Below are 27,607 nucleotides of genomic sequence, written 5' to 3'. Positions count from 1 at the left end.
GTGATCTTAGCAACTTAAGCTCTATTTACTTATAATCAATTAGCTATGCTTTTCAAAACCTTGTTTAAAAACGTTTTAAAGTCTTTTTGATTTAACAAAAAGGGGGAGAAATATTAAGTGTTAAAGGGGGAGAAGTGTTAGAGTAAGGGGGAGTAATTTTCAAAATCGATTTCAAATTTTTAGAAAATCTTAAAATTACACAAATGTTTTGTTATATCAAAAAAGGGGATATTGTTTAAAACATTTTGATGTTTCGATATAAAAAATTAAGTTTAAATGAATTTTAAGATATGATTTTCTAAGTATATTCGATTTAATTACTCAAATATCAAATTATTACTACAAGTCTTTCAAGATCAATTTCAAACCTTACTAAATGTGTAAAATTGTGTTTTATACTTAATATATTTTTGAAACAATTTTCACAAAGTATTTTGAACCAAAATCAAGCCTAAAATCAATTTTTCAAAGTGATGCACTGATGCACCAATTCATGCATCGATGCACCATGGAATAATTTGAACATCGATGCACATACCATGAGGGTTTTATGAAAACATCGGATGCATTTGATGCATCGATGCACTCATGCTATTTTGAAACATCGAATGCACTTCATGCATCAATGCACTCTTAGTGCACCGATGCACTAAGGGTCCAACGGTCAAAATATTTGAATTTTACACTTGATGCACCGATGCACCATGGGTATGCATCGAAGCACAGACGCTCCCAACTAATTTTATTAATTGTTTTCACACTTAAACGACTATATTGAGCATCCCCAACGTTCAAAATTAATTGAAGGAGTATTTAAACAAATTCTGAAGCCATTGATCAATAACAAGAAAGAAGAAATCATTGAGAAACAAGAGAGAAAGCATCAAACATCAAGTTTGTGCAAATCAAGCCAAATTTCCTTCAATATTCATTTTGCTTTCAAGAACACAATTTGTGCTCAATTGTAATTATCTTTGAGTGTTCTTATCTTGTTCTAGAATTGTGCAAACATATTGCCTTGTGAGGTTTTCCTTGTGAGTTTGCGAATTTGTGTATTTCTCTTTGAAAAAGAGCGTGCTCAAGAATTGGGGTATAATTCTTGAGGGAGTTGTAAGGTTACTCTTTGTCCTCAAAAGAAAGAACAAATTAGTGAATTTGTTGGAAAATCCTTAGTGTGGATAGCTAAGGTAGTGGACGTAGACTTTGGTTGAGAAAGTCGAACCACTCTAAACCGCTGTGCAACTTCTTTCAATTTTCTGCAAAAGCTTCCACCAACTTTTTAATTGCCAATTCACTCCTCTTGGCCGATTCCGTCGATCGATTAACTCAACTCATTCTATCATTATTCTGATATGATTTCAACTTTCTGAAATCAACATTTAATCTTACGAGGAACTTCCTGATGTATCCGCTATTCATTCTACCTGGCCAGGGCAGGTGAATTGCTATCACAATTAGGTTTACCTCTCACCTCATTTCGAAATCAATATAATCATACTTCTATTATAACTTAACAGTCTAATTCTATTAGCAAGACAATATACTCTTTACACTATCATATCAGAAAATTTTCACTCTATGTTGGCATGTACACATTTTTAAAACTCCTTTACCTTCGATTTAAGCCTAGAATCGGCTAAACCTTAGCTCTGATACCATTAAATGTAACACCCCCAACCTGTACCGGACCCGAATACGAGTCTGAGGTGTCACATTGACTTTCAAACTTTGACTCTTGACAAAATTCAAAGAAAAATTAAAACTTTCATTAAAATAAAAATGATTTATTTACATAAATTGACCAAAATAATAAAAATTGATCAGAGCATATTCAACTCAATCAATTAGTACATGCCATCTATATTCAAATTAACCAAACACATTTAAATCATCTATTTTCTGATATGAAATTTTGTAAGTGAGATGCTGACCTGTCTTGCTCTTCTTCGCTTCTGTAACCTACGTGTGAAACAATCACACGCTAAGTCTATGACTTAGTGAGGCATAAAAAAACACATCTAATGAAATTCATGTCCACTAATCATGCATGGCTTGTTTTATGCTATCAAATCATACAACTCATATATTTTTCTACATATAACAATTACATACTTGTGCACATACATGTCATCATTTATATTTTGATCATACTCTTATACTATTATACTTCATATCTCTTATTTCTTGTTCATAAGATCTCTTACGTTCATATTCTATATCTTATAATAAATTCTTATATCATCATATAAGTCATTTATACTCATTCACATATACATCAACATATATCCATGTATATCATGTAACAGATGCAATCACTCATATCACACATATATCATGTCACACAATTCATATTACATATCATATACATATATTACATACATTGTTTTCACAATTATCTCTTTATTAGCCCATGTACACATGTGAGAACTATAGATATGTGAGTCTATAGAGGTTGTGCTCTAATGTTGTCACCACAGCTCGTATAAATGCATCGAAGTGCCATGTAGAATTGCACCGTAGTGCCGCATAAAATTGCACCGAAGTGCCATATAAAATGTCCCTAAAGACCACGTAGAAATTTCCTCAAGAATCATATACATATGCTAAGGACCAAATATGTGTCTCAAAAGACCTCATACATGTTCCAAAGAATACATATATGTCCCGAAGGACCGCGTAGACCCTCGACTCTTGGCATGCCAACTATATCCCTAGCTCTCATGACACATAACATGGGCATTATTATTTATGTCATTTCACGTATTCACATAGACACATAATTCACATTCACCTTTCACGTATCTTAGGTCACATAACTTTGATCACATATACATATAATCACGTAGTTCTTTCATATAGCTCATTGTCATATAAATCACATATCACATATACATATACATATAAACACATGGTTCACTTACGCGTAGAACATTTTTATATGATTCACATATCACATATACATATAAACACATGGTTCACTTACGCGTAGAACATTTTTATATGATTCACATATCATAGAGCTTATCACATATAATTGTATTCTTTTTCATATAATCACATAGTCATATAATATTTCATATGACATATACTTTCTCTTTCATATATCTCATGTCACGTATCATATCTTGTGATCATGTAATCATGTTACTTATAATCACATAACTTCTACTCATAGGGTTCAACCTCATTAAACTTAGTTCACTTTCCATATTATCATACATTTATATAATCTTATATGTCCTATCATTAACCTATAAACTTACTCATATACTTATATATACTCTTTAATATAATTTGTATAGTAATGCTCTATAATTATATCATATATTGAGTTTACCTAAGTCTTCTTTTATAAAGTTTATACTACCAGTTCAAATAGTCTCATTCTATCCTATACATAGTTTCTACTTATCTTATCTCACTTCCCCTTTCATTCACATAAATCATCTATATACTAGTTTCATCTATTTATTTAGTTCAATTTCCATGACTTCTATAATACTCTTTCATAAAGTTTTGTAATTCTTCACTTTATAACTCATAACCCGTAGTTTCCTTTAAGTATATAAATCTTCCCTATAACTTATGTATCATTACTTATGTTTATGCCCTCAAATTTATACTATCCTCATAGAGTCTCTTAACATTTCTCGTGTAATCACGTATAACATATATTATGAATTATATTTAGTTATCTTATGTTCACACACACACACACACATATATATATATATGTATATATAAATGATTCATTAACTTGTAGCTTATATCCCATGTTCATTTCATTCTTTATGTCTTTATCATATAACTTATTTCATGTTCTTCCATTATTACATAATAGTGTTTTACACAAATCATATAGCATATACAAAGCATATCAATATCTTTAGTCATGCATACATACAATTAATGTAATACATATAATCACATATAACACATAATTATAACAAACAAATAATCATGTTCATGACTTCATGCATATTACTCTAGGAAATAGACTCATCGCAAGTCTTATTTCCATTAAACACTACATGTCACTAGTATGCACTCACCTGGCCTCACTAGTCAATACCAATCTCTTATCTTTCCCCTGGATCGATCTTACTTATCAATGATTCCGGAACTCGTTTAAGCTCTGAATCTACATAGTAATATATTGATACATATCAATATACTAATTAATATTTCTAAACTATCATTTCTTAGACCAAAGAAATGTATAATTTCATTTCCCTTGAAGTGCATCGATACATTCTACAGTGTATCGATGCATTCTTTAACATGTGCATCGATGCACTACCCATGCATCGATACACAAATCACCTTCGATGTTTTCATTTTAAGGGGGTGCATCGATGCACTCCTTATGCATCGATGCACTAATTGCATTCGATGTTCATTTATTTGAGAGTGCATCGATACACATTGAAGATGCATCGATGCACACTATCCAAAAATTACATATTGGCACAAAATTCACTCTCTTTTCAACTCAAATCTTCATATTTCGCCTCCTTTAATATTCCTAACTTTCATACACATACTTGCACTTATTTCTACTCAATAATCACTTCTTTAACCTCCATACCCTCTCCTCCTTATGAAATTCAAGAATCATACCCAAATTTTAACATGTTACAAATCCAATTCTAACACTTCATACATGTTAATTAGATTGATGCCAAGTCAAATTCACTCTTAAACCTCATTAAAGAACCCTCTTTCAAGATTTCACTTATTCCTCTCTTTTCTTTAATTCCCTCAATTCGCTTCATCTTATTGTTTCAAAAAAAATTAAGCTCTCCTTAAGCTTAATTATTACTTAATAATCAAAATCAACCTTAAATTTAACCATAAACTCAAAAATCAGAAAACTCACCTTTAATTCTTGGTTTTCACGCGTGAAGGAAGAAAAAGATGAAGAGAACTCTAGAAACCACTTTGTTTCCTCTTCTCTTCCACATGTTTAATATATAACCATCTTTAATTATTTTCCCTGCAAATGGCCCTTTTGCCCTTCAATTTATCTAATAATTACTAACATCTTTCAAGTAATATTTCCAAATAATCATTGAACTATTCCATTCTTCTACTTTAGTCACCAAATTCTGAAACTTTACGATTTAGTTACTAACCCATAGTTTAGGATGTTACAGTTTTGGGGAGGGCCTCTATGTAATTTCCCACATGGGAAAACCACACGCGTAGTCCTCTGTCTTGTAAATTTCTATTTCAGTCACCGAATTAAAATTCTGGGCATTTTTAATTTTGTCTTCGAAGTTTATTTTATTTCAATTTAATCCTTGCATGTTTATTCATATATATTTTAGGTTAAATAACTTATTTAGTCCTTAATGTTTTAATAATTTATATTTTAATACCGAATTTATTATTTATGGTTGAAACACATTGTTAGTACTTAGATTTTATAATATTTCGAATTATGTACATTATTTTATATATTTTAATTTAATTCTATAGTTTTAATTTCTTTTATTTTGGTCATTATTTAATTGCCATTTTATTATATTATTGTCCTTTATTTTTCAATAATTTAAATATAATACTTTAATTATCTATTTATTTTTTATTTATGTTTTATTCACTCATATTTACATGAAATACAATATAAAAATTTCATAATTTGATTAAATAATAATATTTATTTATTTTTAAATACTCAGAAAAACGGTCTTAAATAACTAGATGTCCTATTCTGGTATTTTAAAAATAAACAAATATCTTGTTTATAAAAATATATATTTACTTTATTTGTATTTAAATTATTTATTATCATATTATTAATATTTATTTATTTTTTAATATCTAAGAAAGGGATGTCTTAAATTAACTAAAGGTCCTATTCCGATATTTTTAAATAAATAAATATTTATTTATAAAAAAAAAAATATATATATAGTTGTTTTAATCAAATTATTTTATTCTTATTTATTCATTTTTTTTATATATTATGTTGAAGAAAATGGTTGTCTTAAAGTAACTAGATGTTCTTTTCTAATATATCCTATTTATAAACCCTAAGTATATATACTTTTACTTTGGTTTCATAAAAATTATTTTAATATATTTTCCTTATAATTATTTGATTGAATATAAATAAGAGAATCATAAATTAAATTTATATTTGAATTCTTAAATTCTATTATTAGAGACAATTTATAATCGACAGGAACCAATTTTGGATGTTATGAGATGTAATCATTCTCCAAACATAACCGACCACAAATCCCTTTTTATTATTAAAAAGAACGATTTTTTTATTAAACGCAGATCGATTTATCTTTTAACTATGTTTTCTTAAAAACTCTTTTAAAAAGATGATTTTTAGATATTCGACCTACCTAACCCAAAAGGCCGATGACGACTCCCAAAACATTTCAATAAAAACCATTTATTTATTCACTTTACCTTTTTCCGCCAAGAATATTCGTGCCCGAGCGAAAACCGGTTACGACACTTAAAAATTAAATATGCATCTCTTTTTCCCTCTCTTGTTCTGTTGTTCTTTATAAAATCTTCACTCACTTTACTTGAACCTTTTATAATGTTTACACTTAACGCATCATGCAAATGAAAAGCTGCATTTCCCCCCTTTCCATTGGTGGAAGAAGACAATCATATTTATAAACTGAAAAAAGATGTTGGGTGACCATGATATCTGAATTTGCTTTCCGAATTGCAAGTTATTTGCCTTCTGAATTGCAAGTTATTTGCCAGTAAAAGCTAAGACTCGGGATAAATGAAACTATTAACCTGAGTCTTACATGTAAAGTCTTCCACCTCTTTCGTATTGCACCTAGTTCATTCCTTTCCTTTTCACCTCCACCATAATCACATCCTGAGAATGCAAGCATATCAGGCTCAAACCTGTAACAAAAGTTTTTTGCTGCATCAATAACTGTAAGAGCTGTTGCATGAAAATAATGACGCACTCATTCATTGCTATATGTAGGCACATCTATGATGATGATTGAAGAATATCTTTAAAACATGCAAGATATTATCATTGCAACATCAGATATTTAATCTTTCATCAAACGGTCATGCTGTCATTGTATCTGTATCATTCTTGTATAGTTAGTTACGTTAATTCTTGTATAATTAGTTACGCTAATTCTTGTATCTGTATCATGCATGCAGGTTAAGCAGTTTCAAACCTTAAGGCCCTTACAGTTCTGGCATACTTGTGTATGCAGCTAATAAGCATGATAGAATCCAGGGCCAAATAAAGATAAATGCCTCAAGTGCAAAGCAATATAACGCTTGCTCCTCATCCTCATTCGATGAACAAGTGTCTTTCCCATCTCTAGAACAGGGTCAGCAAATTTCAGAGCATGGTAAAAACTCGGCATCTTAACTTCTGCAAATCCATATCCAATTTGTTTGCAAGTCTGTAATCAAACTTGTTGAGCTGAACTGCATGCTTCACATGACAAGACAAGTGTCATTAGTGAAACCAACCAATATTAGATAGTTCTAAAGGATAGGAGCAATATCAACTCCCCTTAATTAGATTACTAGATAGAATAGAGTGAAGTAATGGTTGAAACAAAAACATGTTGAGACTTCAAATGAAACAAATGTCAACAGAAATATAAAAGCCATCCAAAGCTAAATCTAAGAAGACCTAAGGAGAGAAAAGATATGAATCCAAAATTCAAACAAATTTTCAATAAAACTTATTAGCAATCAGAAAGGTCTGTATGTTGGTTCTCTAGACACTTTTTGCTTCCAATAACGATAAGACTACTTACATAGGATCAAGTGAAAGCTCAAGCAGATATGCCACCATGGTTCAAAGGTAATCCAGGTCAGGTTTGTCATTATGGGTGCAAAGGTTTCATGCATCACCAATTTTTAACCTTTTACCTACCATTCTTTTTAATTACTATCAGATTCTTTATGAAATACTGAATGATGGACTACTGCTCAATAATTCATCCTTCAGGAACCAGCAAACCAACTTCAGCTTTCAAGCATAATTAGCATTCAGCAACATATTTGTTAATTTTTTTCCATACGAAAAGAATAAGATAGAATGTGAAGAGGCAAAAGGCACAAGTAAATAAAGAAATCAAAAAGTTGACCATGAAAAATAAAGAGAATATGGAACTTACATGCCTTTTCAAAATAACTGGCAATACACGATTCTGGTAACATTTTACACTACATTTCCTTGGAACACGCATAGTGTATGGAGTCCAACTCTTCCCTCCCCTTTTAGGCAGCTGCTTTATGATTTTGACACTTTTGATAAAGATGATATGAACCAATCAACATCAAAGATCTCTGAGAAGTTACTGGACATGTAGAAAGTAGAAATTGTCACATAACATTTTGACAACTCAACTCGTGCATAACTTCTCTTTAATATCAATGGCTAAATGATATTAGGAATTCAAATGTCAAATATCTTTCACCCCATTACACACCTGGCATCCTTTCAAAAAGAATTTTTGGTCCAACTTTGGAACAACAAGAGTGGCATTCAGAATGCAAGCAGCAACAACTGCATCAGTAATCTGCGACATGCATTACTAGTAAGCTTGATCTCAAAATGGCATCAATAGAACAATAAGACAATGAATCCAATCCTTATGGTCATGAGACATTGATGGTGGTTCGGGTAACAAAAAGCTCAAACTAGGGTTCTAAAGGACCAACAGCTTTAAGCATGTCCGTAGATCACTAAAGTTTCAATCATCTAGAATCAGCAAAAATCAATGCCCTGCGCTTTTGATTGATTGGCAGCCCATTACACTATTTTCTGTTTAAACAGTATATGTTGCTAATTAAGTCAATCATTCAAGCAGACATATGATCATAAAACTCCATCCCATTGTTATATATTAACTTGCAATTACAAATAAACTAGTACATAATTCCACACTGATCAATCAAGAAAATAATTGAAAGCATGTCTTCTTGAGTTCTGCCATTGCAAGCTCGATAAGAATTTAGCAAGAGAAACATGAATCTTACTAGCTGGCTTGCAGCATCTAATATTAATTATGATATCAAACCCAAAATCAAAGCAGTAAAATGCTATAAGATATCATTCCAGCATATGAAATAACTCTACTGAGAAGTAGCTATCAGAATTCTTTGCTGGTTCAAGCCTCCACTAGTGGCAATAGCCAGATATCCAGTGGGATGCGAAACAGCTTCAGCTTCTGCAATACAACAAACGCATTAATGTTTTTCGTTGCATTAAGTATATCTGCAATTTCATCACTGTCCAAAGCAAGGTAATAAAAACCCTAAATCATCTCAATCCTTTTATCATTATCACTAGACTAGATTTGACGTTTCCCAAACCTACCGTCATTGACCCTAAAGTTTCTGCATAAAGATGTACAATTAATCAGTCAAACTAGAGAAAAAACTTATTATACACTTGCAAATTTGGCGCTGGCATTACTGCATCCATAAAAGAATTCAGCATTTCTCGACCTCCATTTATCACGATCTAATTTTCCTCCGTTACTCTGATTCTCAAAAACAATACCAGAAATTAGTCAACCGTTAGCATCCAACGAAATTTAAAGCAGAACGCATAATCACTAAAATTATAAAATAAAATAAAAAACAAATAACAAAAGGAAAAAATATGAAGCCTAACCGGAACATGGAAAACTGAATCTCCACTAGTAGCAAGATTCTCAACCACTGCGTTAAACTACACAAAGGAAAACAGAATTAAGTTAAAAACAAAAATCAGTCATAAATTCAACGCGAACTTGAATGGTGATGGCGAAGGTGAAAGTGCTGCGATTCGTTAGGAGAAGGAGCGAGAAACGAGAGCAAAGCAAAGAGGATTAGAAGAACACCAGAGATGACCGATAACATGTTAACCAGAGATCGGATGCGGTTGTTGTGGGAAAGGTTTCGCCGCCGTGGCAAGGCCATTGCACCGGTACTGCAGCCGCCGCTTTTCCACTGTCTTCCTTCCAAGCAAAAACTACAAGTGGAGAGTGTGAGAATCGATTGATCTCTCTCTCTCGCTCTATGCCTACTACTCCGCCATAGTAATAATAATAAGGTTATGGCATTGGCCGGATAAGGACAAGAAGAAATAATACAAACAACAAATAGAAGAAAAAAATGATAAACAGAGAAGTAAACAAAGTATGAACAAAACCACCTCAAGACGGAACGAATCACGGGTGGGTTGAGTGCGGTGGTGATCTGCCTTTCTGCTTCCTTTATCATCATTACTGTCACGATTCTTACCAGTAGAATAAAAAACTCACGGAAGAGGTAAACAAATGGAATCTTGTAAAGTAAAAATGAAGTTTAGTAATTACACCTCATCATTTCTTGGTCAATAAGAAGCAATCACTACTATTAAACAAACTATTCAGTACTAATCATGGTGACTAATTAAAAATATTTTTAAGGTAATCACATTTATTAAATATAAATTTTTAATAGGATAGGGATAAATAAAATTTTAGGTGTGCATTATTCATAAAATAAATAATTAATCAAAGAAAATTCGGATTTCAGAATGACACGTGTCTACCTCACCAAGTTTTAGTTCCACCACTGAATAAGACCAATTGAACGACCTTAATTAAAGGAGTGATGTTTTCTTTTAAGGTTATGAATTTATTGTGAAATGTTTGTAGGATGCGCATATTGTTAATGATAAGAAATATTACGAACATATATTATTTTGTAATCACTTCAGACTATTGAAAATTTTAATTTGATTTATAATTTTAAAAATTCAACTCAATTAAAAAAATAAAGATTCAATTATAAAATAAAACTCTAATAACTTAATATTTTTATTAATTGGTCGATTAGTTTTCAAGTTCAAATTGAATTATTTCAACCCTACATGATATATGCTTACACTATATGAAAAATATATGAGAAATATGTATAAATACATGTCGTATATAATTATCGAAAATCGTTTAAATTTGAGAAATGAGATAATAAATTTAAGGCCTAATAACAAAATTCCCCCTAACATTTATCCCCAATGTTTGCTCAAATGCTTTGCACTCTATATTTTATTTTTTGAGTATTTTACTCTCTAACGTCTTAATTTTTGGTTAAGCATGTTGAATAAAAATCGTTAGTCATATTTCACGTCAGTAATTGACACATGTGAAAATATCACGTCATTAACATGGGTTGATCGTTAGCAACTCACAGTTTTCATCCAACATGATTTGTTTTGATAAAAAGAATTAAAATGTTAGAAGATAAAATGCTTTAAAAGGAAAAAAAAAGAATAAGATGCAAAGTGACAATTTGTACAAACGTTGAGGAATAATTTTATCATTATACTTAAAATTAACTACATCTTGAAATTTATTTATTTTATTAATATAAAAATTAACTAGTTTTGAAGGACTGAAATCTATACGAATTGGACGAAAATAAATCAATTTGGTAATATTGATAAATAATTATCTAAATTGCATCATTTTTCTTTGAAGTTGTAGACACCCATTTTCACCCGAGATTTCAAATGGCGTATTTAGTATATATGATAATATATATAATAATTTAAAAATATACAATATATATAGTTTTTGAAAATATAATATATGTTATATAGTTTTTAAATAAATATATAGTACGTATTATATTATATGATAATATATATAATAATTTCAAAAATATACAATATATATTTTTGAAAATATAATATATGTTATATAGTTTTTAAATAAATATATAGTACGTATTATATTATATGATATATTATTTATAGTGTTATTTATTATTATTTTATTCATTTAATTACTTAATTATTTTTATTGGTTTTAGGTCCAAATTGAAATCCGAGTCCAGCAAGGGTATAAGGAGCCCAACCAGGTAGTCTGACTCAGCAAATCCGACAAGGCCCAACTAAAATAGAGCGAGCCCAACAGTCTGAAGCTTAAGTCACCTGACCCAGCGAGCTAGGGTTTTGTCATAAGCTAGGGGCATCGCACGGTTCATAACGGTTAGATCGATGATAGATCAACGACCCAGATTGAAGACAGCTAGGGTTTCAACCCTAGCACCAGCGCCGCACAGGAGCAACAACCGTTGGATATGATCAAAATGATCTAACGGCAGGTTGAGAAAATCGAAAGGCAGCCATCGGCCGAACAACGACAACGCACCGACGAAGCAACCAAAGCAGAGAAAAACACCAAAAATCGGCCATGCAAAAGTACCCTGACAAAATCGAAACTCCACTATCCCGTTTAGTCGACCAATAGCAAAGCAACCTCAACCCTAAGTAAATCGAGAAACAGTGATAAATGATCCCCGAAGCAAATGAAAACAAACCCGAAAAATATCTTCGGGTATGGTTATAAAAGCCCCTGCAAAGCATGAAGAAAGAACACTGAAAAATCGACATATAGGCATCACCGGAGCAACTCAAAAAAAGAAAATACCAACCAAGCTAAAAATCGTGCACAAATAGCCAAGCAAAATAATAAAATATTAAAAGCCTTATCCGAAAACGCATAGAGGCTTCGTCGGGGAAGGAAGAACGCCAATATTCGAAGAGTCAAGGTAAAACCCGAAAGTTTTACTTCTAGATCTAGATTGTTGTGGTGATTTTTAGGCCATTTTAACTTCGAATTTGGGCTTGGGGTAGTAAGGGAATATTTTGGTGTGATTTGTTCTTTTTTCGGTCACCAGAGGTGGTGGTCGAAAGGGTAGAGCGGCGACGGTTGGCCACCAAGGGGGTGGTCAACCATTGGCCGAGAAGGGTGAGGAAGGTGGAGGTTGAGAGAAATATTTGAAGGGGAGAGTGTTTTTTTCTTCAAATGTTGAAATATGTGTTTTTCTTCTTCTGATTTTTGGGCTTTATATAGAGTGGACCTAGTGCAATTACAAGAAAGTTTAATTATTTTCGTAGTTCCTGTATTTTTTATGCGTAATTCATTTTGGTCATCTGTTGTAAATTGACTCTAGAATTTTAAATTAATTCAATTTAGTCTATTTATATTTATGCAGTTTAACCCTCTAACCTTTTATTTTTCTCATTGCAACTTTTAATTAATTTCAATTTAACCCATATTTTAATAATTTCTAATTTAATCATTGTCTTAGTTTTCTCTTATTTATTTATTTTTACAATCTAACATTTATTTGATTTTTTTAGGATAATTTTAATCGATTAAAGGTAAGTAATTGAGATCAAATTTTAAATTTAAATTTTATTTTTTGCAATTAAGAAAACTGGAAAATTAAATTGATATCGAAAGTGCAATACAATGGTACTAATCATTCATTGACTGTAATCGACTCCCGGATCCGGTTAATTTTTGGTAAAATGTAGATCAAGTAAAATGGTAAATTAAGGTATCTGTTCAACTAATTTTAAATAATCGATAACGACTCTAACATATTAAATTTAAGTCGAAGCTCGATTTCGGAGCCACCCGATGTACGGATACGAAAGAAGTTAAAGGAAGATGGCTCACGAAATTCATTATTATTTTTCCCATTTTCAATAAGGTAACTGATGTGTTAAAAGAGTCTCGATGGAACTCGATATTTATCTTTAATTTCTGATAAGTTAAACACTTTAAAATATGATAACTCTTTCATATTTGACCACTAACAGAGTTTTCATAAATCTTTATACATATTTAATAATTTTTTTAATTCAAATTTTCAAATAATCTTTAAACTTTTAATTTTTTTTATATATCTACATTTTCATTTAAATGAACAAACGTTTAAATCAAATTAATTTCAATTATCAACTTAAAAATTTTTAACTAAAAATTATTGCCTTGCCAACATATTATGATTCCACAAAGAAATTTTTTGTTCTAACGTATACCTTGTTATATTATATTTATGATTACTTATTTTTATGTAATTTATCAATAATGTAATTATTAATTATTATGCTATATTTAAAAGTAGTAAATATATTATTTATTATTTATTTATTTTTCTAAATTGATTTAAATTATTTTCGAATACGAATCACTCATTTAATTTTATTTTTCCTTATATCTTCCCTTAATAAGATAATGTCACTCATTTGTGGTTTACATAAGCACATATAAGCATATAAACTAACCGAACGTTTAGCGAACCGTTCGTGAATCGTTTGGCGAGAAGTTCGTTTATTTATTAAATGAACGAATATGAACAATATTTTGTGTCCGTTTAATTAAATGAACAAACATGAACAGAGGGCTCGTTCGTTCATTTAAGTTCGTGAACGTTCAGTAATATGTTCGTTCATTTATGTGTTTTCAGTTATGTTTAGCCTAATCTCTCTAGACCCATTTAAAATATTACAACCCAATAAATTTTAATATGATACCCATAAATATTTTAAAATTTAATTAATTTTAAATACAAATAAAAAAAGTCAAAACAATTAAATAAAATATAATCCTAAAATTGCTTGGAAAGAAAAAATATATTTTTATTTATGTTCGTTTACGTTCATTTATGTTCATTTATTTTTTAGTTCGTTCATTTGTGTTTGTTTACGTTTGTTTATTGTGTTTGTTTACATCCGTTCGTTTATGTTCGTTCATTTATGTTTGTTTATCATTTAAATAAACGAACATGAACGAACACGAACAAGCTACATTCCTTAACGAACGAACACGAATAAGAAATTTTTCGTTTGTTTATGTTCGTGTTCGATCATTTGTTCCGTTAAAGTTAAACAAACTAACATGAACATACCCTCGTTCGTATTCGTTCGATTCGTTTACATGGCTAAGCACATACCAAAAAAAAAAAACTCAAATAGTTGAAAAACCCGACCCGAAACGATGAACCCGATCCATTACAGGTTATCCTCTGGGGTGCAATTCCACGCTCTTCTGGTGAATGAGACATGCAAAATTTCGATTTCACAACCACCAACAAACCCTCATCTTTCGGAGTTGCCGTACCAAAAAGCTCACCACTTTCACTTCACCCCTCGTGTTTAATGTCCACACCATAAACGGACTCAGCTTTGTTTTCTATTGATTGTAGGAGCTAAGATGAATTCCTTGTCTGTGAAACCCTCTTCTCTTGTGCTGCAATCTTCGTTCACCGTCTTCTCATCGTATAGTAGCACTAAACAATCCCTTCCTTCGTCGGTTCGCTTCCCACTGAAGATTAAAAGCAACACGAGATTGGGTTTGAGAGTTAAAGCTTATGATTCTTCCAAGAGCGATGATGGGTCTAAACCCAACGGTGATTCCAAGCCTCCTAATGGCAGTCTGGTAATATCTCTCTCTCTTTCTCTCTTTCTCTCTTTCTCTCTTTATGGGTCTGTTTTCTTGTATGGGTGTTTTATGTATGTTGGTTTCAACTTTTAAGTGTGCATTTTTTTATGAAGAAAAATCAGCAGCCTAAGACCAGGCGAGAGATTCTATTGGAGTATGTGAAAAATGTGCAGCCGGAGTTCATGGAATTGTTCGTGAAACGAGCTCCTCAACAGGTTTCATTTTTTTTTTCTTTCTATAAAGGGTTATAATTTCTTAGGCTCTGGAAATGAAACGGAACTGAAAATTGAGAAAAAACAATTTCCCAGGTTGTTGAGGCAATGCGGCAAACAGTGACGAACATGATAGGAACACTGCCCCCGCAATTCTTTGCTGTGACAGTCACCACTGTAAGCATATTGTGATAATAGATGTTCTTTGTTTTGATTTTGACTCGGATTGTTAGTGTTATTCAACTAAGCTCCTGTTGGTTTAGACAATCATTGGGAGCTCTTTAATTTCACTTTAGGTTGCTGAGATCTTGTAAAACTAATGTATAATGTTATGATTACTTTTAAGAATTCAAAGTACGTTCTTCAGTTATATTTTGGTCATGTTTGTCAGTGTTATTGAACTTGACCATTGTTGGTTTAGACAATCATTTGGATTTCTTTGGTTTTCTCCTTTAGGTTGCCGAAAATCTTGCACAACTTATGTACAGTGTTATGATGACTGGATATATGTTTAAGAATGCGCAATACCGATTGGAATTGCAACAAGGTTTAGAGCAGGCTGCTCTTCCTGAGGTGCAAGAGAAAAAGGTATGTGTTTTCCCCCCTTTTGCGTTGCATTTTGAAAGAAACCAAGATGGTAGCTGTTCTGTCAGGGAGAAATCTCACATTGATATATATGAGAAACAGATATAGTTAGATGGCGCATAGCATGACATGTCATTTTAGTGATATAAAAGCATGGGCCAATTTGTGTCTATTCAAAGCATACCTGTTGTGATTAATTTCTATTCTTTGAATCATTGAATCCTATCAAGCTATCTTTGCCATCTTTTACTCCGGAGAGAGGTATTTTGCTCAGTTTGATGCTAATGTAAGTTAACCCGAGGACCACTTCTTAGTATAGCTTTGTTTGAAGTGATCAACAATGCTTGATTTGGTTTCCTGTATTTCTTGTTAAAATGTTTGGTGACAATTACTCGTAGAGATCTTTGATTTCCTGCACACTGCTCTCTATTTAGTTCACCTTGACGGAACTGTTTAATGGCAATGCCATTTATTTCAATGAACTTGTAATTCTTAAATATCCAAATATTTTTCAATGGTGCTAAAGGGCGTCATCTTTACAGGATGTTCCAGATTACGCACCTGGTACACAAAAGAATGTGTCTGGTGAAGTTATCAGGTGGAATAATGTTTCTGGCCTGGAGAAAATAGATGCTAAAAAGTACATTGAGTTACTTGAAGCAGAGATTGAGGAACTAAATCGTCAAGTTGGCAGAAATTCTGCAAATGGTCCAAATGAACTGTTAGAATATCTCAAGTCTCTTGAGCCCCAAAATTTGAAGGTAAATTCAGCAATTTATAATTTCATGGCATTGGTTCTAGTTGACAGCTGATTCTATAGTTATGTTTTCATTTTGATTATGACTAGAACTTAATGAATACTTGTTGCCTTACATATCCATTATAATTGTTCTTTCTACTTGCTTCAAATGAGATTTATCTACATATGTATTAACTCAAATTACATGCTTTGTAGGAGTTGACAAGTAGTGCTGGAGAGGATGTCGTATTTGCAATGAATACATTCATTAAGCGTCTTTTAGCTGTTTCGGATCCCAACCAAATGAAGGTTACCGTTACATTACTCTGATAGTTTTGGCTTCTTGATTCAAATTTCCATTCTTATCTAAATCAGTTGGAGTTCTTCCTCTTTGTTTTGGAGAATGAGAATCCAAATTCCGCCTTTTGATTTGGAAGATACATGCACCTTGTGAAGAAATGTGTAGATCCATACTACAATTTCATTTTATTTTTGAAGGACATCCTAACCCACCCTTGTTTTGTGTGACAGACAAGTGTAACTGAGACTAGTGCACCTGAACTAGCCAAGCTTCTTTATTGGCTCATGGTGGTTGGATACAGCCTTCGAAACATTGAAGTCCGATTTGATATGGAAAGAGTACTCGGCACCCGTCCAAAGCTCGCCGAGTTGCCTCCAGGAGAAGATATTTAAATTTGGCAGTCACGACTGCTAATATACTCGATAGCAAATTTGGAGAACATCAACATGCTATTATTTACGCGGAGAAGCAGAGGGTGGTTAATTAAGGGGATTTGCTGCCGGAGAAAACATGGAAATTTTGTGCATGTCTTGCATGTTTAGCTTCTATATTATCCAAAATTTTGGCTAAATTTAACATTGCTGCAAATGGTTCTTCCAAACGTTTCAATACATCAGACAGCACAAAATAGTCCTCATATTCTATCTTCTTTTCTTCCTATGTGATGTCTTCATAAGAAATCATCCACATACTCGAAACCTGCAATGCTTCCACAAAACCGCCGTCGACATGCAGATAATACAGAACTGCAGGTTGAAGGGTCAGGCTGGACTTTGTCTTGGTGCATCTGCTTCATGATGAAGTTGATTATGTCGATCCTAACCCGACATTCATCAGTGAAAATCCAGAACCGACGTCAAGAAATTATACAGCAGCAAAAGCACATCGCCATTAGCAATATTGTTCAAGAGTAACTGTATTTTTCCACCTTATTCTCTGCCAACGAAAACTAAACTTCAGCAAAGGAATCGTAAGTACTTGATGCACTTCAAACAAAATCTGAAGGAAATAATGTACACACAAAACAAACTTAAAATCATGTGTTCGTCCCTACCATTAACATCAAACAAAACAAACTTGGATAACTTTGTATGCCATCTAAGGAAAGCAATAAGAAAAGCTGATGGTGATTTTGTAACTGCCTCACAAAGAGATGGCGGCTGGCTTAAATTTTGTGAGTACATATATTAAGAATGAGATTTTGTGAGTACATAGATTAACCACTAAAATAAAGCTAATCGAATGGTTTATTAATTGACTGGGTGATTAAAAATATTTATGTTGTCTCATTTTGTCTAGGTTAATCTTAACATTTACCTCAAGAATGAGACATGCACGTCAAGTTTTGAGTAAACTAGAAATTTTCATTTGACAACGAATGATTATGCATCCCTACAAACATAGTGTTCGAACTCGGAACTTCAAGAGATGAGAATAATCTTATAATCACTGAAATCACTTAATTCGTGAAAAATAATAATTAACTTATTCCATTGCTCTACCAGAGAGCTGAAAGTATATTATATATTCATGAAAATATATATGCTTGTGACATAATGAGAAGAGTGGGAAAAAATGAAGAAACAAATTAACACAAAGAAAAATGAGGAATTAATGGATTTTAGCATATACATTTAATTATAAATGTTACTATTTCATAATAGTTATTAAATAATTAATGTTATATGTTATAAGAAATTAAATTTTGATTATTAAATACAATCTGCATGTCAGCCAGTTATATATAAATGATGTGTGGATTGTGCTAAACGTCGGAGTATTTTCGTGCAAGAGAAAATGGTGATGGAGGTTGAAATAGTTTCCAAAGAATTGGTCAAACCATCTTCTCCAACGCCTCATCATCTTAGAACACACTTGCTTTCCTTTCTGGATCAGTTCCTTCCTTCAATTTATGTTCCTATGGTCCTCTTTTATATGAACCAAGAAACCGGCATTCCGTCGGCTGATATCATCGCCGATAACTCTAGGAGGGCACAGTTGCTTAAGGAATCTCTATCGGAAACGTTGACTCTCTTTTATCCGTTCGCCGGGAGGATCGAGGAACATCATCTTTCGGTCGACTGTAACGACGAGGGGGCGTACTACGTCAAGGCTAGAGTTAATAGTCGGCTCAGGGAGTTTCTCGAGCTCACTGATTCGTCCTATGTTCCCCAACTCCTCCCTGCAACGAGTGCAGGAGGTTATGTATCCATGATACATCTTTCGCGTGCGGCGGCGTTGCCATCGGATCACGTCTCTTGCACATGGTCTTCGATGCAACTAGCATTACAACATTTCTTAGAAGTTGGGCTTCACTGATTCGTAAATCCAACGACAAAGCCGTTTTACCGGATTTCAACGCCTCGGTTGTCTTCCCACAGAATGCGGCATTCTCCAAAGAGGCAACCTCAACACTAATGACCACATTTCTCAAAGAAAGAACGTGCAGAACTACGATAATTGTTTTTGATGCCTCGGCAATAGCTTCACTTAAAGCCAGAGCAGCAAGTTCAAGTGTATCAAATCCGACACAAGTCGAAGTCATCTTAGCCCTCCTCACCAAGTGTATCATCGCAACTCTCAAATCAAAATCCGACACCCGAAAATCGACTCTTATAAATCATACAGTGAATCTTCGTCAAAGGGCAGTGCCACAAATCCCAAAAACTTCAATCGGGAACTTCTTATGCGTCGCGGCCGCACTCGCGACAGAAAACGACACAGAGTTGGACACCTTGGTGTGCCTTCTGAGGAAAGCAACAAGGAAAATTGATGGTGATTTTTTGCTGCCCTACAAGGAGATGGAGGATGGACTAAATATTTAGAGTAAATGAAAGAGATCGGCAAGGCATCGTGTGGTGGTGAGATCGATATTATTAATTTTACGAGCTGGTGCAACTTTGGCCTGTATGATATAGACTAGGGGTGGGGGAAGCCAACGTGGGTATGCAAGGACTGTGCCGAATCAGAAGCTGCGATCGAGAATACGGTTCTTCTTATGGATACAAAAATGGAGGATGGAATTGAAGCATTGGTGTTCATGGAGGATCAACACTTGGTCATGCTGGAGCAGAACCGAGATCTCCTTGCATTCGCCACCTTAGGACAAAGCGCATTAAATTTAATGATTTAATAAAGAATTTGATATTTTATTGGTTGGTAAGGTACATTCGATCAAGTCAAATAAAAAAATTTCAATTAAGTCAAGTTGACAAATCTTAATTTATTAACTCTTATTTTAAAAAAATCAAGTCGAGTTTTTCAAATTTAATTATAAATATTTATAATATTATCGTACTATTTGATTATGATTTAAACAATTTTCTATAATTATATACGATATATATATTTCTTCATATATAATATACATATATCATATAGAATTGAAAGACTCGACTCAAACTTAAAAATCAATCCACTAATTGCTAATATTTTTAAGATATTCTAATTATATTTTATAACTCAACTCAAATTTAATCATTTTTCGAATCAAATCAAGTTTATGAAAATATGGGAGAGTGCAAGAATTGTATTGAAAGAGATGGAAGCCAATAGTGTGAAGCCGAATTCTTTTGTTTATAGTAGGATTTTAGCTAGTTATCGAAACAAAGGAGAATGGCAAAGATCGTTCCAGGTTGTCTTGATCATGCCATGGCCACATTCAATCAGATGCTATCAGAGGGGATCGAGCCAGATACTACTACTAGGAATACGCTAATAGATTGCCACTGTAAAGCTGGGTGGCATGACAGAGCGGAGCAATTGTTTGAGGAAATGAAAGAAAAAGGGGTATTCACCGCGTACTACTACTTATAATATTATGATAAATTCATTAGGAAAGCAGGAGAGGTGGGACGATGTGAAGAGCTTGTTGGGGAAGATGCAGGCCAATGGTTTGTTGCCTAATATTGTAACATATACCACACTTGTAGATATTTATGGAAAGTCTGGGCGGTTTAGTGGTGCCATAGAGTGCTTGGAGCTCATGAAATCTACCGGACTAATGTTGAAAAATCCAATGGGAAAAAATTTATTGTGGAAATTAAAGATGAAGGTCATTCTGAGAAAAGACGGTTGTCTAGCAGCTATTAGTGAAAGGCTGGTAGATTTCACATATGACAACAAATGGATCGAGATGGATGAGAATGCTATGACAAACTTTCATCTAGCATTAGCAGATGAAGAATTGTCAAGCATCGAGGAGAAGAAGACAACTAAGGAGATATGAGATCATCTCACCAAACTGTACGAGGCCACATCGTTGCACAATAAAATTTTCCTTAAGAGAAAATTGTACACTCTCTGTATGCCAGAATCTACTTCAGTAACGGAGCACTTAAATACACTGAACACTTTATTTTCTCAGCTTACATCCTTAAGCTGTAAAATAGGGGAACAAGAACGTACTGAACTTCTACTTCAAAGTCTATCGGATTCGTATGATCAACTCATCATCAACTTGACAAACAATAATGTCACCAGTCTAGTCTTCGATGACGTTACAGCTGCTGTTCTACAAGAAGAAAATCGGCGCAAGAACAAGGAAGACAGACAAGTAAATCTGCAACAAGCAGAAGCGTTGACAACGTTGACAACGATGAGAGAGAGATCAACAGAACGTGACCAAAGCAGCAATCACAAACATGGTAGATCGAAGTCGAGGAGCAAGAAGAATTTAAAGTGCTACAACTGTGGAAAGAAGGGTCACTTGAAGAAGGATTGTTGGAGTCTAAATAAAAACTCCAATCCACAAGGCAATACCACAAACACTTCAGATGATGGAGATACTCTATATTTGTGAAGCGTCAACCACCGTAAAAGGCAAAAAAGATTTGCAGATATATGGCTCATTGATTTGGGAGCAACATATCACATGACCTCAAGAAGAGAATGATTCCATCATTATGAACATGTCTCGGGAGGATCTGTGTATAGTTGCAATGATCATGCCTTAGAGATCGTTGGCGTGGGAACCATCAAATTGAAGATGTATGATGGAACAATTAAAGTTGTTCGAGATGTGCGGCACATGAAAGGCCTGAAGAAAAATTTATTATCCTATGAATTGTTGGATAATAATGCAAGCAAGATTGAAACACGGAAAGGAATCATGTAGGTGTTCCATGGAGCGCTTGTGGTGCTGAAACGCGAAAAGATAACAACAAACTTGTACATGCTGAAGGGGGAGACTTTGCTAGAAGCAGAAGCCTCTGTTGCCTCATGTAGTTCAGATTCTGCAATGCTATGGCATCAGAAACTTGGACACATGTCAGAACAAGGAATGAAAGTCCTTGCGGAGCAAAAGCTACTTCCGGGCTTAACAAATGTATCACTTACTTTGTGTGAGCATTGCATAACAAGTAAGCAACACCGATTGAAATTCAACACATCAAATTCCAGAAGCAAAAGTGTTCTAGAATTGGTTCACTCTGATGTATGGCAAGCACCAGTTACATCCCTAGGCGGAGCAAAGTACTTTGTCTCATTTATTGATGACTACTCCAGGAGATATTGGGTGTACCCTATTAAGAAGAAGTGAGATGTGTTTTCAACTTTCAAAATCTTCAAAGCGTGGGTGGAACTTGATTCTGGAAATAAGATCAAGTGTTTCAGAACAGATAATGGAGGAGAATATAAAAGTGAAAAAATTTGATGACTTTTACAGGAAAGAAGGCATCAAAAGACAATTCACAGTGGCGAACACTCCTCAACAAAATGGAGTGGCAGAGTGGATGAACAGAACCTTGCTCGAAAGAACAAGAACAATGTTGATGGATGCAGGCCTAGAAAAATCATTTTGGGAAGAAGCAGTCAATACCGCCTGTTATTTGGTGAATCGAGCTCCATCAACTGCAATAGAGCTGAAGACACCAATGGAGATGTGGACTGGTAAACCAACTGATTATTCAAACCTCCATGTATTTGGAAGTATTGTGTACGTGATGTACAACTCCCAAGAAATTTCAAAGTTGGATCCAAAATCCTGGAAATGCAAATTCTTGGGGTATGCTGATGGAGTAAAGGGGTATCACTTGTGGGATACCACTGCCCGCAAAGTGATCATCAACATAGATGTTATCTTTGTAGAAGATAAACTACAAAGAAAAGAAGACGATGGTAGCACTGAAAAGTCAGAGACTACTCAGATACATGTAGAAAAAGAGTTTGAACAAGGAGATTCTTCTGAAGCAGAACCAACACATGATGAACAAGAACCAAAGAGTTCTGAAGCTCCAACAACTCGTCAATCAGATTGTGTGAGAAGACGTCCCAATTGGTACTCAGATTATGTTATAGAAGGTAATATTGCGTACTGCCTTTTAACAGAGGACAGTGAGTCATCAACATACCAAGAGGCAATAAACAACTCAGATGCTTCACTGTGAATGATGATGATACAACAAGAAATTAAAGCCCTTCATAAAAATAATACATGAGACCTTATGCCACTACCACAAGGAAGGAAGCCAATTGGTAACAAATGGGTCTTCAAAATCAAGCGAAATGGTGATGATCAAGTTGAGAGGTATCGTGCAAGACTGGTGGTCAAAGGATATGCTAAAAAAGAAGGTATTGATTTCAATGAAATATTTTCTCCTGTGGTTCGACTAAAAACAATTTGAGTAGTTTTGGCAATGTGTGCTACATTGGACTTACATCTAGAGCAGCTAGATGTTAAAACAGCTTTTCTTCATGGAAATCTTAAAGAAGAAATTTATATGCTCCAGCCTGAAGGTTTTAAAGAAAAAGAAAAGAAGAACTTGGTTTGCAGGTTGAACAAATCTCTGTACGGTCTAAAGCAGACGCTGAGGTGTTGGTATAAGAGATTTGATTCTTTCATTATGTTCCTTGGATACAACAGACTTAATGCAAACCCTTGTGCTTATTTCAAGAGGTCTGGTGATAACGATTTTGTTATTTTGTTGTTGTATGTGGATGACATGTTGGTTGCATGACCCAACAAAGATCATATTGAAGAATTGAAGGCACAACTGGCTAGGGAATTTGAAATGAAGGACTTGGGATCAGCAAACAAGATTCTAGGGATGCAAATTCACCGAGACAGAAGTAATAGGAAGATTTGGCTTTCACAAAAGAATTACTTGAAGAAGATCTTGTCATGATTCAGCATGCAAGATTGTAAGCTAATTTCTTCCCCTCTTCCTATTAACTTCAAATTATCCTCCAGTATGAGTCCTAGCAGTGAAGAAGAGAGGATGCAGATGTCTCGACTACCGTATGCATCAGCAGTGGGAAGTTTAATCTTCGCTATGATATGCACAAGACCAGACATTGCACAAACAGTGGGAGTGGTTAGTCAGTACATGGCGAATCCAGACAAAGAGTATTGGAATACAGTAAAGAGAATCTTGAGATACATCAAAGGGACCTCAAATATTGCATTATGTTACGGAGGATCAAACTTACTAATCAATGGGTATGTAGATTATGGCTATGCTGGGGATTTGGATAAAAGCAAATCTACTACAGGATATGTGTTCAAAGTTGCTGGTGGAGCTGTAAGCTAGGTTTCAAAATTGCAGTCAGTTGTGGATACGTCCAAAACAGAAGCAGAATATGTAGCAGCTAGACAAGCCAGTAAAGAAGCAATTTGGCCGAAGATGCTATTGGAGGAGCTTGGGCACAATCAAGAGTGTGTCTCTATGTTTTGTGATAGTCAAAGCGCCTTGCATCTAGCAAGAAATCCAATATTTCATTCAAGGACAAAACACATACGAGTTCAATACCATTTCATTCGTGAAAAGGTGGAAGAATGGCCGATAGATATGTAGAAGATCCATACCAAAGATAACATAGCAGATTTCATGACGAAGGCGATCAACGCTGATAAATTTACTTTGTGTCGATCCTCTTGTGACCTGTCAGAGACGTAAGCAACATGAAGGTACAAGGTAGAAAAAATGATGTGAAGATATGATTGTTCCAATCAAATCTTCAAGTGGGATATTGTTGAAAAATCCAAACAATATTTCGGTGGAAAGCATGCAAGCACATTCAATTTTGGTGGAGATGCACTTTCGGTGCAAGTGGCAGCAAATGACAACAAAAATGTTGAATTTTGAAAATGGTACAATCTCACATTTAGTCATTGTAATTTAGGGTATTTACAAATTAGTCCTTAAGCTTCAACTATAAATACCCTAGCTCATTTAGCTTCAAAATCATCCCAAAGCATTCTAGCTTTTTTTCAATACTAGAGAGAATTTAGAGAGTTTCTTGAGAGTTGTTTTCTCATTTTTTATCTAGAGAGAATTATCACTGTTTTCTCATTGGTAGATCGAGAGATGCTGTAATTCCTATTTTCTCATAGTGAAATTCTTCTACCGTTGCCCGTGGTTTTTACCCTATATTATTTAGGGGTTTTCCACGTAAATTTTGTGTCTTATTTATCTTTATTTTTATTTTATCAAATTATGAGTTGTGATTTTGCTCTATCCGATAGCCGTCTTCCGCAACAACTAAAACCTTCCTCAACTATGTATAATGCCTTAATAAATGCATATACACAAAGGGTAAGTTATACTATCATTTTTTCAGTTCTCATTCTCTCCTGTTAGGCCGAAGTTTCCTACTTAACCCTGACTCATGAATTGCCATGATACGTATTATTTAATCAATTCATTGGCTGTAGAACTGATTACTACTGCCTTAATCATAAATTCATGTTGGTATCTATTCTCCGCCAGTGGGAGTCACAGTTACGGGTGCTTCGCATAATGCCATTATGAGTTAGTGAGTTCATAGTATATATTCGTTGAGAGTACTTATCCTCTTCAATGTGGTATGTATCATGATAATTCTCGCGCATGATTCCTGGTTAGTAGGATCTGGTTGGGCAAAGGGTTCCAGGCATACTTTTGGCGAGTGAGTCGAAATGCTTAGGCAGGATTATCTGGGTCTATGTCGTCAAAATATACTAGTCTGGTGATCTGCTTGGCATAAAGACTGCATTTTCTATTGCTCTGTCAGTTCATTATTGAAATTAATAGGTTTGAGGTTTAGCTAGAGCTAGCTTATATTGGATGAGATGTCTGTAGCATACCTTTATCATCTGTTGTTTGCTTTTAAACAGGGTTTATCTATGCAAGTAGAATACATTGAGGGTTATAGGAGGAGATGGCTTGAAACCTAATCTCTTGGCTCTCAATTCATTAATAAATGCTTTTAGAGATGATAGAAGAGATGCCGAGGCATTTACTGTGTTGCAATATTTGAAGGCAAATGTAAGTACCATGTTACCTCCGTTTGCCTGATTTAAAATTATTAGTACCATTCATTTGAGTGATACTTATGACATTGTTATCTGGTTTGATTTATATACAGTGTGTGAAACCGGATGTAGTCACGTATACCATGCTTATGAAAGCTCTTATCCGTGTTGACAAGTTCCATAAGGTATTTATTAACATGTCATTTCTGCTATGAGAATGAGATGTTAGCCTGCTGATTTCATGTATCTTAAATAATATTTTCTGTGTCTTTGTATACATAAGCATTTGGATCAGTTGCCCAGTGTAGTTGTTTTTTTCTATTTTTGTGTTCTTGCTCTTTATATGCTGGGTCATGGTTGTAAGTCACCCCCAAAAGAAAACAACTATAGACCTACATCTTGCCGACCTCTCACTATGTCCCACACCTTCGGTATCTGTTCTCTTGCATATAGCACATTGAGTCCAGTTTTTCTAGTTGTCCTTTTCACTAAAACATTGAAAGATCAAATAAATTTGTGGTATTGATCTAATCAATGTGTCATGGTGGGAGGAGAAGGGCGAGGGCACGAAGAAGAATTGGGGGAAGAAAGGCGAGGGTTAGGGATTGAGCAGGAAAAATTGGGGATTGAGGCACGTGAGGGAAATGTAAATCACTTACCTTTTGAAGTGGACCAGAAAGACTTGGAGTGGGTTGAACCGGATCCAAAACAGCTGTAGCAGGCCCAAGAAGAGTTAAAATAGTCGAGTCCAATAGCCTATATCTGCAAAAGAAATGAATATAGAATGAATTTGTTATATTCAGTTAGAAATGATAGCCAGCTGGCAATCCTTAGGATTCTGTTAGCTTGTAACTAAATAAAAACGAGCGATGATGATGAATTCCTTATGTTATGAATGAAAAAGCATTTCTTCTCTAAAATTCTCTCTAATTCCTTTTACCTATTTTTCTATTTCTCTACAACCATAACAAATTGGTATCGAGAGCCTCAATTCCTAGCAAAATTTCAGTGGGTATGACAAAGAAGAATTAGAATATGGAAGCTGATTTATCTGCACTACAAAAGCAAATTGAAGAATTATCAATGTTGGTGAAACAAGGCCAAGATGACTCTAATCCACCTAAATGATGGGAAACTCAGGAAAACCGAATCACTGCACTTGAGTCAAGAATCAGGGTTATGTTGAGGAGTTGTTGATGATCTTGACTGGCAGAAATGGTGAACAAGAGCAGTCTGCAGGTGAACAGGTACAAACTCCTATTACTTTAAAAAATGGGGAGAAAAATCTTGTTTTTGTGACTG

At 34.0% G+C, this 27,607-nt stretch overlaps 2 protein-coding genes and 2 pseudogenes across 3 annotated transcripts in view; 3 read left to right on the top strand and 1 right to left on the bottom strand.

Moving 5' to 3' along the window:
* Positions 1–10,236, bottom strand: part of LOC120126475 — a 36,680-nt pseudogene extending 26,444 nt beyond the window's left edge.
* A 4,648-nt stretch (positions 10,237–14,884) lies between these two features.
* Positions 14,885–17,578, top strand: LOC120126377. 2 transcript variants are annotated; one of them, XM_039144589.1, is made up of 8 exons: positions 14,885–15,183; positions 15,223–15,233; positions 15,350–15,451; positions 15,545–15,625; positions 15,905–16,036; positions 16,576–16,794; positions 16,989–17,081; positions 17,304–17,465. In XM_039144589.1, exons 1-8 carry the CDS (start codon positions 15,009–15,011, stop codon positions 17,463–17,465), a joined length of 975 nt encoding a protein of 324 aa, XP_039000520.1. In that variant the 5' UTR covers positions 14,885–15,008. The 2 variants fall into 2 exon arrangements, with proteins under 2 accessions (XP_039000520.1, XP_039000519.1); XM_039144588.1 differs by having other exon boundaries at positions 14,892–15,233; positions 17,304–17,578.
* Positions 17,579–18,870: 1,292 nt separating this feature from the next.
* Positions 18,871–20,206, top strand: LOC120126474 (annotated as a pseudogene).
* Positions 20,207–20,688: 482 nt separating this feature from the next.
* The window catches only part of LOC120126473 (pentatricopeptide repeat-containing protein At5g42310, chloroplastic-like), a 37,302-nt gene continuing 30,383 nt past the window's right edge, over positions 20,689–27,607 (top strand). The window contains exons 1-4 of the mRNA XM_039144656.1: positions 20,689–20,873; positions 26,085–26,091; positions 26,187–26,318; positions 26,419–26,490. Coding sequence (XP_039000587.1) covers positions 20,689–20,873; positions 26,085–26,091; positions 26,187–26,318; positions 26,419–26,490 — 396 coding nt within the window. The remainder of the gene's footprint in view (positions 20,874–26,084; positions 26,092–26,186; positions 26,319–26,418; positions 26,491–27,607) is intronic.

Source organism: Hibiscus syriacus, unplaced genomic scaffold, assembly GCF_006381635.1.
Source record: "Hibiscus syriacus cultivar Baekdansim isolate YM2019G1 unplaced genomic scaffold, ASM638163v2 tig00110458_pilon, whole genome shotgun sequence".
Classification (NCBI taxonomy): domain Eukaryota; kingdom Viridiplantae; phylum Streptophyta; class Magnoliopsida; order Malvales; family Malvaceae; genus Hibiscus; species Hibiscus syriacus.
The sequence above is the reverse complement of the archived record's forward strand: the minus strand, read 5'-3'. Positions and strand labels throughout refer to the sequence as shown.